The following is a 14729-nucleotide window of genomic DNA, read 5'->3' as shown; positions in this document are numbered from 1 at the left end:
CATCATGTTGAATGGCCACACGGACCTGCACATCTTCGTGTGTGGTCCGAGGAACACTGTTAACACTCTGAGATACAGGTATGAGGTACCGAGACCCCATGTTCGACTCCTCAGAGGTGCGGTTGGTCCAGATTTCCTCTTAATGGACGATAATGCCCGACTGCACCTCACTGCTCTGGTGGATGAATTTCTAGCTGGGGAAGACATTCATAGCATGGACTGGCCAGCAAGGTCTGCAGATCTGAATCCTATAGAACATGCCTGGGATGCATTGTGGATGCGAATTGCATCCCGCCAGCCTCTACCAAGGACCCTCCAAGACCTTCGCATTGCCCTTTCGGAGGAATAGGATCGACTACCACAAGACTTCTTGGACCATCTGATAGAGAGCATGCCACGTCACTGTGAAGCAAGTGTGGCCGTTAGGGGTAACCATACACCCTATTAACAGCATATTTTGTTGTGGAAGACAATGCCAAGTTTTATTAGTTGTTGTCAAAGGTGTACCTTAGCTATTACAATCTTTCTGACACTGTTTTTTTGGACAAGTTGTGTGACATATGGTGTGCAAGTCAGCTTCAGTTTGTTCAGCAATCCGTCTGACATTCCTATCAGGCGGTATGGCCTCGTTTAGTGATTATGCTTAACTTTTGGACACTAGTGAAATAAAACATCAACAGAATATTATGACAAATGGATAACACTGCACATTGAAGATTGTAAGACGACTTTTTAAGAGCATGAACCTTTTCTTAAAAATGAAATTTGAACATTCATAATGTCATTTTTGCTTCAATTTTACTTGTTTTTAACTATGATACGTACACCGGTATGTCCCTTTTTAGCAATCTACTCAAGATGATCCAACTGGGATCAAAACCTGTATAGATGTGACAAATGTGAAATTTAAGTTTATTAATATCACATTATACCATAATGGACTGAATAAGAAGGATACTGTTTAATAATAAATTATTGTTATAGTGATTTAAAGAGTATTAGTTTGGCTGTCAATACGGAAACATGAAATTCATTTTTTTTCCTATCGGCTTTACGTCGCACTGACACAGGTAAGTCTTATGGCAACGATGGGATAGGAAAGGCCTAGAAGTGGGAAGGAAGCGGCCATGGCCTTAATTAAGGTACAACCCCAGCATTTGCCTGGTGTGAAAATGGGAAACTACGGAGAACTATCTTCAGGGCTGCTGACAGTGGGGTTCAAACCCACTATCTCCCGGATGCAAGCTCACAGCTGTGCGTTCCTAACCACACTGCCAACTCGCCCATTGGGATAAGAATAGAATGGTTATAGTGGTATTCTTGGATACTGAGAAGGCATATGATCACGAACCACGTAAGCACATACGGGAATGTCTGAGACATAAAGAAGTGCCAGATGAGATTATAGCTCAAGTAAAACAACTATATCGAGAGACAAAGAGCTGTGTGCAAATTGAAGGAGGCAGGTCAAACTGGTTTGAAACCAAGATCGGAGTCAACAAGGAAGTTGTGTATCACCACTCCTCTTCATTACTGTACCGGTTGGTACAACTCTACGCCGCACATTTGAATATTCCGCCTTAAAGTACTACTCTACAGGAGAAACTCTGAACTTTAACAACTGTATCAACTCATAAGTTTGCTCAGAAGATGTCACTACCGTAAATTTTGTGATTACGAAATTGTCAGTACTGTGTGGAGTTCAACTTGTTTTGTCTTCTATTGATCAAGAAGTGTGGACATTCTCTGATAGATGTCTCTACAAAAAACTATGACCATGCACCCTGGTGCAGAGTGGAAGAACTTTATTTGAAGAAATTTTGTATTCATAAGTTTGTTCTTTACTAAATTTCATTCTTTCATTTGTGGGTTGGTAATATAAATCTTTTCTTTCCGCCAGTTTTGAACTTAGCCAATCCAGAATTTCTGTAATTAATTTTTGACCGATCGTGTCTTTCTTCTTCGGTTTGGATGTGTAACTGTTAGCTACCCAATAAACACCTGTGGGCGTGTCCTAATTATTCATGAAAGGTCTCGAATCTTCCCCGAGAGTATAAAAACTGTTGATTTTCCTGTCCCTCGGCCACTCTCGAACAACATCTAGCCTAGTGTATGGAAGTGTAGCAGGAGGCGGGAAGCGCCTCTTTCATCCGGCCGCAGCTCTTCCACAAGGTAATGGCCACTTAACCATCTTTATTTCTTGCTAGCTCAACAATTTAACCTGCGGGGAAGGTCCGAAACCTTTAATATGTAACTTATCTTCAAACATGTAAATTGCCGTCACTTTTGTTAGACTTCATATATCTTTAACTGTAAATCGGGGATAGAAAGTGCTTTACCCTCTCGAGCTCCCCTTCATTTTGCCTTGAGGTGACTACGTTTTGGTAACCTTTTCTTCCTTAATGTATTAAATTTTCTTATACGAGTCACCTCCATAGTTTGGGAATAGCCCCTGGTTCATCGGCCTAGTGCCTCTTAGGTTTTAAAAGATTTCATGTAGGAGTGCAAGTAGCCTACTTGCCTCCATTCTACTTGGTGTTGCGGGCCATTAACTTAACCTATTATTTTTCTACTAAGGCCCATTAGGTTGGGTACAAGGTACCCCTGTTTCTTTGTAAGTGTGCCTTGAGGGCAGTTAAGAGTAAAGTCCATTGTGGCCTTTGATAGGCTTGAAATATTGAGAGCGGGTCAGCTCTTTCTTGTATTTGGATATGTGCCTCTAGGAGGCCTGACAGTGCTAGGTGGGAGCAAGTGCTCCACGTAATGAGGGGATTTCTGCCCTTTGGTAATATGTGGTTGTGAGCTGAGTGCTCAGAAATTGTAAATATTAGGGCTTGTGGCCCAGATTGTTAAAATATCTCTAAATCTTGGCTTTCCTGGTATTGTACCTGATTTGACTTCTTGTTACTTGTTAAAATCTGAACTTATGTGAAAATTGTTTTGCTATTTTTGAAAATATAACCTTTAATGCAATTTTAATCAATATCTCAGCCCTGTAGTTAGACCCATTCCAGCCCGCACCTTCTTTCACCTCTACATTCCACGGGTAACCCCGGAACAACTACTATAATGGATGAGGTTATAAAAGCAGTGAAAATCAAGGATCAGGCAACAAATGCATATGTATTTGCTGATGATGTTATCCCATGGGCTGAGACAGAAGCAGCAAGTTCAAGCTAAACTAGAACTTTGGCAAGAAGAATTTGAAAGAATGGGAATGATCATTAGCCGAACTAAAATCGTCAGTTTAGTGATGAGTCAAAATCCTGAAGCGAGTTCAAAATAAAGAAGTAGACATTATCAATAACTTCAAATACTAAGGGAGCTTTGTTTCTTCTGACAATACCATAAACCAAGAAATAGGCAATAGAATACAAGCTGCATGAAAATTCTACCACTCCGTTCGTCAATTACTTTGGGATGACTCATTTCCCCAAGCTTGCAAGCTCATGCTGTACAAAACATATCTTATACCAATTCTAACATACGGACTGGAAGCAGCAACATTGACTAGATCTGCACAAAGTCGCCTACAGGTCACTGAAATGAAGTTCCTTCGGTCATGTCTCCAAAAGACGAGGAGAGACAAAATAAGGAATGAAAGTATTCGGCAACAACTTGGATTGGACGGGAGCCTGTTGGAAATCTCAGAATTAAGCAGATTACGAAGGTAGGGACATATGAGAATGGTGGCTCCAATTAGGAAAGGAATGTTGTTGGTAAGAGGCCTAGAAGGAGGCCTCGTAATAGTCCGAAAAAGCAATTTTCAAAGACCTTGCCAAACGCGATGTAAATTGGCAGCAAAAGGTAGAACATCAGCTGTGGAGGGACAGGATGAACTGGAAGAGGCTCGTAAACACCCGCACCCGGCTTGCTAGAGCGGAAGATCGATGATGATGATGATTAAGCTAGTGTTTGTTAACTGCCAACATGTACCAGTTTTATTTTATTACAAGATAGGTTTGTTTTAGCATAAGCATTTTAACGTTTCACAAATTCTAATGAATGGATGCATGAAAAAACGGGCTAACCAACATTTTCTTAAATTGGAGAAAAAGAGACTCTCTCACTGATTGAAAAAAACTTTTGGAGGATGAAATTAACATATTTTTTGTTTTCATCTGAAAGAAATAGCTTTAAATTATTTTTTATTGTTATCACAACAGGGGTGGGACAAATATGTTCAGATGCAGCCACTTAATCATAATCTACCCTATTGAAGAAAGGTTCCCCACAATGATAGCTGGTTGTCATAGGGTAGGAGCCGGGGCACTTGAAATAAGGTACTATCCCGGATTTGTCTGGAGTGAATACAGAAAATCTCGGGGTAAAACCACACTCAGGAGAGCTGTCAACCCGCCTGGTGGCTATGATCTTTAAGGCATCAAGTATGTATGGTGTGATACCATAGTTAGCCAGTTCGAGTCCCGCCGGTTGAAAGAAGAAATTCACCATCAGAATATTGGCCGGCAGGGTAAGAGAGGTGGTGGTATACATTTTCTAATCACTAGATTGCATACGACACTGTTGATAGTGATTTGTCCGTCAGATGGGGACGCAAAGCTTTGAGCAGACCCCTCAGTGCTAAACAACAGGAGTAGGCTATGGCTAGCACCGAGTTTCATCCTCTCCCTTTCTACTATCATATGTCACACATCATTTATTTCATCTCATTAACCCCTCAGATGATGTTGACGTCAGGAAGGTCATCCGATCATAAAAACTCGCTGTGAAGATTCATCTCACTTCATATCCAAACCCATAGAGAAACTGGACAAAGGTTGAACATGCATGCATTATTATTTTTATTATCAGTGTTCTCCGCAGAAATTTTCGTCAGCCGGGTGATAGAAATGAGTAGCCGGACGGGAAATAGTATATGAAAATTAATATAATTAAAATTTCAACGTATTTCCTTCAAAGCATTAACAATAGTATCAGACAGGTAAACATTAACTGCAAAACGGAACTATTTTAGTGTTATCACGAGCAAGACATAAGAGAGTTTGAGCTTCTCATTCATAATCATGTAAAGCAGGGGCTTACCACTCGATTTCTGTGGAGAATGGTGGTGGTGATTTTTGTTTTACAAAGAAGTACAACAGGGCAACCATCCTCTATTAACATTAATTACAGTGAAAAAAATTGAAGGGATCCAACACTAAAATATGAAGATATCATCCAAGGAAAGATTAGGGCCACAGAGGGCGTGGAAATGAAAGACTCCCTAGGCCTCGTGATGTAATACCGTCCGTGTCTGAAACAAACAAGAGTTGATCAAGGGAGGTCAGATAATATAGGTGAAAGTGAGGAGCCTGGCACAAGTATAATACATGGAAGCAATGCCAGGACTCAGCTAAGGGCACTATGGTCGCCAACCCACGCTCCCAAGTTAAGGGCCCTGGGGCCCCTTTTAGTTGCCTCTTACGACAGGCAGGGTCACTGTGGGTATTATTCTATCACTCCCACCCACAGGGGAAAATGCCAATGAGTTTGTGGCGTCATGCGGAATCAAGTATACGCATGCAATTCTACGCTAATCCAAACCGCCTGTACACGACTCAAGATTTAGCCTATTCCAATGACCTAGATCACAAATCAGATAGGAGAGATTAACTACAAACTACGAACTCTGACACACTGAGACAAGCTACATATCCAGTACACAAATTTCACCACAATTTTTGTGCAGTCAAGTGTTTCCATGAACCAAACAAAGACTAAGTGTGCAAAATGAACAACCAACATTGTTACACTACCACACGACAGACTACAATACTTGACGTGACGCAAGTTAAGTTTAAGATGACCTAAGTTATTAATGTACATTTGTGTGCACTTCTAATATTATTATAATAATAATAATAATAATAATAATAATAATAATAATAATAATAATATAATAATATAATAATACTTATTCGTCAAAAATTATACACACAAACTCCAAATTAAGGCTCATCATCATCATTATTGACCAACTCCAGCTTACCAGGTGTGGTATACGAGCCCCTTGCATTTTATTCGGTCCATGAACCATTCTTCTTCACAATCCACTCCCAATCCTGACTTCTCTTCTCTACATCCTTCTTCACTAATTCTGTCCATTTTTCTCTAGGTCTGCCCACTGGTCTCTTTCCCCTTAGGCCTATTTCTCTTTCATACTCCTTTCTTGCAGACCTCAATCTTGCCTTTTGGATCTTCTGGAGTAAGGAGTCTTCTAGTCCTATGTCTTCTCTGACTTTTCCATTCCTGATTTTATCCCTCCTGGTCTTCTGGATCATTGTGCGTAGGAAATTAATTTCTGCTACTTGGAGTTTCGAGTTGTCCTTTCTTATTAATGTAGCGGTTTCCAGGCTGTATGTGAGGATAGGGGTGTAGTATGCTTTATACAGTGTCATCTTGGTTTTGAGTGGTACTTATTTATCCTATAATAGCTGTCTTACTTTGCTGATTCTAGTAGCAACTACTATTCAGTATGCAGATTCTCAACTATTACTGCATCTCTTTCTGTAATGTTACGTCATTTAGCCATTCTTTTAGTGAGATATGTTGTAACTTATTCGAACTGACGATTCACCTCCGACCTACAATTACCAATAAGAATAAGTTAATTGTCTTAGTTTGAATAGTAAGCATCATTGCGTCACTAATATAACAAAGAAAATTCAATAAAGTCGGATAACACCTACCTCAGATAAGGCACCTGTTTTAAGTTCATTTGCAATTTCATGGCGTTCATCAACATATTTGTTATATTCTTCGGCGTGTTTTAAAGAATAATGTCGATGAATGTTAATTTTTTTTGTGGTTTTACGTCGCACCGACACAGATAGGGCTGATGGCGACGATGGGATAGGAAAGGCCTAGGAGTTGGAAGGAAGCGGCCGCGGCCTTAATTAAGGTACAGCCCCAGCATTTACCTGGTATGAAAATGGGAAACCATGGAAAACAATGTTCAGGGCTGCCGACAGTGGATTTTAAAAATCCACTAATCATAGTAGTATAATAAAACACGACAAAACATAACATGCTATTGAAAGGTCATACCACAACAAAGTATTGTTAGCGTGTCCACTGCCGTTTGTTATGAAGCAAGGGAGAGGAAGTGACTGATAGCAGCTGAAGATCTCACTCACCACATCCCTGCATGGGTAAGAGCTAATCTGTCATCAACCCTCTTCAAGGACAAGACTTTGTGACGCTGCGACATCTGACGGAAACTGGCTGAACTTCTAGCACTAGAATTTGGCCCACTCTCATAAGTCAATAAACAGAGGTTTATTAAAATCACGATTAAACATATAAAGAATCCCTAATTTTAAAGACTGTTAAAGTAGCCCATTAGAGAAAAATATAAACATCCCTACGGTATAGTTTGCTTCTAATTTGAACACCATCTTGACTTAAAACAAGTTTAGGAAAACCGTGGTTCAGAGCTCAATTTTATATGGAGATTCGTTATTTTAACTACCATTTTATAACTATATTTGCATTTCTTTTTTAAATGCTTTGACACTAATGAAAAGTGTATCACAGACTACCGTGCACTATAAAAACAAAATAATTTTACCTTGTTCCGTTTCCTTATAAAAACTCTTACAAAGTTTTGACCCTCGTTACAACTACTGAGCTGGTGGCCGGCCGTTCCAGCTCCAGCCGCCTCTTAACTTTTGAAATTAGACTGTCTCGAACATTGAGTTTTCTCAGGCACTCGCAAATAAGTTCCCTCAGTATGCTGTTATAGGCCTTTTCGATGTCAAGGAACAGTAGATATAAAGGCTTCTCTTTTTCCCAATGTTTTTCCATTAGCATCCTGACAGCAAATATAAGATCTGTTGTTGATCTTCCAGGCCTAAAGCCATATTGCTCCTCTTCTAAAAGTGGTTCTACAATTTCTCATAGTCTATCCTCTATAATTTTTTCCAGAATTTCTAGTCCATGAGAGAGTAGTGATGCCATGGTAGTTGGTACATTTCAGTCTGCTGCCTTTCTTGCATATAGGTACAATTATACCTTTCTTCCAGTCTTCTGGGATGGTATTTTGCTGCCATACTACATTTAGGAGTCTATATAGCCACTGGATTCCTGGGGTTCCTCCTGCTCTCAACATGTCCACACTTCACTCATCTATTCCTGCAGCTTATCCTTTCTTCAAAATTTTAGGCTCTTCTCTGTCTCCAGCCATGTGATTGGTGGGTCCATATTTTTATTGGTCTCCTCACTTTGTCCAGATTCTTCTCTGTTTTGAATTACATTTGATGCCTCTCCATTCAGGAGCTTGTCAAAGAAGGTCTTGAATTCTCTCCTGATTCATCTTCCTCTCGTACTACTGATCCACTGTCCTGCTCTATTACCTTGATGCCTTCTAGGTTACTTTCCTTGTTTTTAATTATTCTGTAAAGAAGTTTCTTGTTTCCTCTGCTGTCCTCTTCCAACTTTTCCACAAACTCATTCCATTTTTTCTCTTTCCCTCTCATACTATCCTCTTAGCTGTAAGTCTTTTTGCCCTGTAGAGTTCCTGTAGTTCAGTCATTTCTTGGCCACCCAGATCTTGTGCATCTCTTTGCTTTTCTTTGTCAAGCATCTTTTTTGCCCAATTTCTCTCTTTTATAGGCAATCTGACTCTGTCATTCCACCAAGGTGTCTCTTTTTCTTTCATGGTCGATTCTGTTACTCCACATACTGTTACTTCACCCACCAAAGTATCTTTATAAATTTACCATTCTACTTCTACTGTATTCATTTCCCCTTTTGGTAAGTGTCTCTGTATCTTTATTTTATATTCCTTCAGCTTGGCTTCTTCTAATTTCCAAGTCTTCACTTTACGTTTTCTTTTTCTTTTCTTTGGGGTTGTGTTAACCGCATGATTTAGGTCTGCAATCAATTATCAATGTCCATACTCTCACTAGGGATAACTTTGACATCAGTTACATATTTCCCTCCTCCTTTGTTAGTGATGATATAGTCGATGAGAGACTTATGTTTTCCATGCCAGCTATATCTTGTTATCTTGTGGCTGTCTTGTTTTTGGAAGAAGGTATTTTTGATGATCAACCCACTTCTTCTGCACAAATCAAGCATTTGTTTGCTTTCTGCATTTCTGTTCCCAAATGCATGTGGTCCAATGATTACCTCATAACCAAGTTTGTCTGTCCCAACTTGTTCTTTTAAGTCCCCAATGATGACATTTTCTTCATCAATTATATCTTCTAGATCTTAACAGAATTGTTCCTTCTCTTGAGCACTACATCAAACCTGTGGTGCATATACCCACACTACCGTGTAATTTGTGGACTCCAGCTGCATAGATAATTTAATGATCCTATCATTCTTATAGGATACTTCGGTAATGGCGACCATGTCTTTTGTTGTTTGGTTATTTAAGGCTCATGAAGTTCAAAAATATACGTACTACCCCAGAATATTAACCAGTCAAATGAAAAAATTGAGACTAGTAGGACCAAACTGTTTATAATACTGTGTATATGCCTAAGAAAGAAAACACAACTACTTAACTCCAGAGAGAAAAAAGAGCAATATTTTGATGATCATTTGATGTAGCCTATAATTTATACTTACATCAATCAATCACTACTGATCTGCATTTAGGGCAGTCACCCAGGTGGCAGATCACTATCTGTTGTTTTCCTAGCCTTTCCTTAAATGATTGCAAAGAAATTGGATATTTATTGAACATCTCCCTTGGTAAGTTATTCCAATCCTTAACTCCCCTTCCTATAAACGAATATTTCCCCCAATTTGTCTCCTTGAATTCCAACTTTATCTTCATATTGTGATCTTTTCTACTTTTAAACACACCACTCAAACTTGTTCGTCTACTGATATCATTCCACGCTATCTCTCCACGGACAGCTTGGAACATACCGGTACCACTTGAGACAAGATCTCTCATAGTGCATTGGCACTGCCAGTAGCTCCAAGTAGCCTACGCAGTGGCCTCCACGGTATGCACTAGCCATGCGTCTTGGTGGGTGTGCTAATTACAAACTGATGAGCCCGACTTACACAGAGGGGGGAATGCTGGCAACCAGGAATGAGTTAGCTGGAAAATTTATAATGTCCAACAACGGACCATTTATATTGGTATTACATACCACTTAGTCGAGCAGCTCGTCTCCTTTCTCCCAAGTCTTCCCAGCCCAAACTTGGCAACATTTTTGTAATGCTACTCTTTTGTCGGAAATCACCCAGAACAAATTGAGCTGATTTTGTTTGGATATTTCCAGTTCTTGAATCAAGTAATCCTGGTGGGTCCCATACACTGGGACCATACTCTAGTTGGGGTCTTACCAGAGACTTATATGCCCTCTCCTTTACAATCACTACTACAACTTCTTCCTCTGTCACTACCGCTATCTGCCTTTGTATTGTTTCATAAATAAAATGTTAGAGATATTATTTTCTCTTGTTCCATTTCCTTTAGGCCTACTTTATTTTTGCTTTTTAGTGAACAGCTGCAGAAACAATAATTTTTCATGACCTTGAAATTCTATATAATTAATAATATAGCCTAATAACTATGCAGTATTTAAATAAGCTTATAACTCTTACTGAATTGATGCTTTTAAATTATTATTATTATTATTATTATTATTATTATTAGTATTATTATTATTATTATTATTATTATTATTATTATTATTATTATTATTATTATTATTATTATTATTATATTATAATTTAAATTATTATCTTAACTTATACATTGATATTCTGCAGAGTTTTGATATGATTTAGTATTTCGTAGGAATTACGTTTCCAGTAACATCGTCGAGGAACTCCACGATTTCATCACCTCAGGCTTGAATAGAATTAACAGGCTTCGAAGTGGCACAGTTACTGGCTTTTCACCAAGGCAGCCGTGATTCAAATCCCAGCCAGTCCATTTGGCGTTTTTGAAAGGGGAAGTCACCTCCCTTTGGTTCATATCCCACATAAAACTGAAGATTCTGTGGCTATAATCTTGAAGTCAACAGTCGGGTAAAACTACACGCTTGCTTCTTTCGAACCGACTAACATCTGTGTCAGACCATATAGACTTGATGCCTCAATAATCATGGCCACGAGGCGGGCTGAAAAAGTAAAAATGTCTTCACATTTTTTTCCGCTGATTAATTTGAACTGTGATTCTGCTGCAAATGATGTAAGACTCATAATAAAAGAACCAAAATGAAAAGTACATGCATTACAATACTTGGGATCAATACTGAAAAATTCCAGTAATTGCATGCATCTTATTTCTTCATGACTATGGTATTTAAAAGTGCTAAATCACCTGTCTAGAATGATCTGCTAAATAACTATGTTCCTATTTTTTACTACACAAATTGAAATACCGGTAAGTCCCTTTCAGAGCGGGTAAAATATATATTGGCTTTTATCAGAAAGGTTATACCGTATAATCTCTAATACCACCCGCACTGTTTTTTGGAAACATCGCTTCCAAAACTGGGTAAGGATCTTATTTAAAATTTTGGGAAATTTATCTTTCCAAATGCGCGTAAATCGGGCATCACTACCGGTGCGGCTTGGCAACAATGCTCTCTCCTCTCTCAGTATACGCTACTTCCACGCTTGGCGTCAGTCTCACGCATTACAGGCAAGTCAGTTTGACATGCATTGCATGTAAGTTTTGGGAAACCATTCTTTCTGATGCATGTCAAACTGACTGGCCTGCAATTTTCAGCTTTATGTGTATCACCCTTTCCTTTATACAAAGGGGCTACTATAGCAACTCTCCATTCATTTGGTATAGGCCTAGGTCCTTCATGCAAACAATCATATACGTACTTCAGATATGGTACCGGTACTATATCCCATCCCATTGTCTTTAGTAGGCTATATCCCACAAAACCTTATCAATTCCAGCTGCTTTTCTAGTTTTCAACTTCTGTAGCTTACTGTAAATATCACTGTTGTCATAGGTAAATGTTAACACTTCTTTAGCATTAGTCACCTCTATCTCAACATTATCCTTGTAACCAACAAACTTTACATACTGCTGACTGAATACGTCTGCCTTTTGAAGATCCTCGCATTCACACTCCCCTTGTTCATGAATGATTCCTGGAATATCCTTCTTGGAACCTGTTTCTGCCTTAAAGTACCTATACAGACTCTTCCATTTTTCACTAAAATTCGTATGACGCCAATTATGCTTGCCATCATGTTATCCTTAACTGACTTCTTGCTAGATACAATTTCCTAGTAAGTTCCTTCAATTTCTCCTTACTTCCACAGCCATCTCTAACTATTTCTTTCCAAGCTACACCACCTTCTTAGTCTCTTTACTTCTCTGTTATAATATATTGGATCTTTACCATTCCTCACCACCTTTAAAGGTACAAACCTATTTTCACATTCCTCAACAATTGCTTTAAACCCATCCCAGAGTCTGTTTACATTTTTATTTATTGTTTTCCACTGATTATAGTTACTTTTTTTAAACTCCCTATGTCTGTTTTACCAGCCATATGGTACTGCCTAATAGTCCAAATTTTAGTATCTTCCTTTCTTTCATTTTATTTTTAACTACCACAAAAACTAGCTTCGTGATCACTGATACCATCTATTACTTCGGTTTCTCTATAGAGCTCATCTGGTTTTACCAGCACCACATCCAGAATATTTTTCCCTCTAGTTGGTTCCATCACTTTCTGAATAGATGCCCTTCCCCTATTAGGCCTAACTTATTTGCCATTTGTTGGTCATGCTTCCTGGCGTTTGCATTACCTTCCCAATTGACATTTGGTAAACTGATATCACCCACTACAATCACGTTCCTTTCCTTATTTCCCACATAGCTGATTATCTTATCAAATAATTCTTAAGAAGGGTCTGCGCTACCCTTTCCCGGCCTGTACACTCCAAAGATATCAAGTTGCCTATTATCTTTAGAGATGAGCCTTACACCTAGAATTTCATGTTTGTCATCTTTAACTTTTTTGTAGCTTACAAATTCTTCTTTCACCAGAATGAATACTCCCCCTCCTACCATTCCATCTCTACGATACACACTCCAGTTCAGTGAGAAAATTTCTGCATCCATTATAACATTTCTCAGCCATGATTTGACTCCTATTACAATATCTGGTGAGTATATATTAAATTACTTAATTCTATTCCTTTCTTTACAAAACTTCTACAGTTGAGCACTAACATTTTAATGTCATTCCTACTTGATTTCCAGTTCCCTGTTCCCTTATTGGACAATTTGGACCTTGTGCAGCAACCTCTCTATAATTTAGAATGTTAAAAAAATTGATAATTAGGCCCAATAAAACATTTGAATAAAGTGAAATGATTGACTGTACCCCATATGGTTACCATCACAGAGAAATGGATAATAAAATTCAAGAATTTACAATGTTCAAATAAGTTATGATTCTCAATGGATTCACCACAACACGCAAAAAGATTTATATGATATTAAAGCAAAAGTTAAGTTACAACATGATGAATACAGAAAAAACTGGAATCTGCATATACTAACCAAATCCTTGGCGAATGTGAGCATTATCAACTGTAGTAACCCTGTTACTAGTCGTTGGTCTCCCATTGCTAACTTCCCTTAAATCCACAGTACGCATTGTAACTCTGGAATCTTGAGGTTTAGCACTTGGAGAACGCAGATCATGTTGGGGATCTTCGGACATAGAACGATTCAAACTGCTGCGATCCAAATTAACATGTACAGTTTCTGCACTGATGACAGCTCCACTGTATTGCTGGGGGCCAAGTTTGACACCTCTACTTGTCAAATCCGATTGTTTATCTCCTCTACTAGAACTACGATCTAAAGTCACCTGGGGTGATTCAGTATTTATTACTGCTCCACTGTATTCTTCTCCACTTAAAACAGATGATGTTTCAGGGTTATTTTTGTTTCGACCTGTTTCGGTCGCCACAACTTCAATTTTCCCTCCATCCTCCTCCTCGAAGCGAACCCAACCGCTGCTCTGTGAACCATCGCTTTTATTTAACTCCTCGTTGGCTGCACTAGAACTCATTTTCGTTCCACTAATTACTTCCACTATTTTGAAAAGTACTACACTACCGCAAGTTTGAATACATTAACTACCAGTAACAGTCAACATATTTAGTAAAAGCTCAATCCTGGACGAGGTGTTAACATGAAAATAGTAAGTTAATTCTAACCCGGTTTGTCATATTAAAATAACTTGCACATCACTTTGCAACTTGTTTTCACCTACACAACACTGATCACACCCTTTCTTGACGGGTCTTCATCTGTGTCCTGTGATGTGGGAAACCATAGAAAACGTATCTTCGAATTTTAAATAATTAGCATTTCTATGCGCAATCGAAGGTGAAAGAGTTTACTACCTAAGCGCTCCTACAGTAGGTATGTCATATTACGCACACCTGAACAGGTGAGCGAAGTTCACGCTATGCCATTAATGTACGTACGATATCTCAGATGGAAGGAAGAATGTTCTTATTGCTCATAAATGAGTAGAGACTGAGTATCATAATTTGATGTGCAGTTATTTCAAACTGAGGAATCATAAACGTATGAGAATTCATAAATTAATACTATATAGCTAAAAATATGAAATAAATTTTCGGCATAATAATTAGTGGAAAACAGTCATAGAATGACTGCAATAAAATATTGCCCTGTAAAGGAATCTCCTCATATTCTAGAACACCGGTTTCTTATTATGTACGACCCATTAGTCTAA

The 14729-nt window shown here is 38.6% G+C and overlaps 1 protein-coding gene across 3 annotated transcripts in view; it reads right to left on the bottom strand.

Annotated features, from left to right (window-relative positions):
* Positions 1-14277, bottom strand: part of LOC136871814 (transmembrane protein 268) — a 187345-nt gene extending 173068 nt beyond the window's left edge. For all 3 annotated transcript variants that reach the window (XM_067145423.2, XM_067145425.2, XM_067145424.2), the window contains exon 1: positions 13517-14277. In XM_067145423.2, the coding sequence (XP_067001524.2) occupies positions 13517-14033 (517 nt within the window). In that variant the 5' untranslated portion in view covers positions 14034-14277. The remainder of the gene's footprint in view (positions 1-13516) is intronic.
* Between the last annotated feature and the right edge of the window lie 452 nt (positions 14278-14729).

This window comes from Anabrus simplex, chromosome 4, assembly GCF_040414725.1.
Source record: "Anabrus simplex isolate iqAnaSimp1 chromosome 4, ASM4041472v1, whole genome shotgun sequence".
Lineage (NCBI taxonomy): Eukaryota > Metazoa > Arthropoda > Insecta > Orthoptera > Tettigoniidae > Anabrus > Anabrus simplex.
Note: the sequence above shows the minus strand (reverse complement) of the source record. Positions and strands in the feature narration are given on the sequence as shown.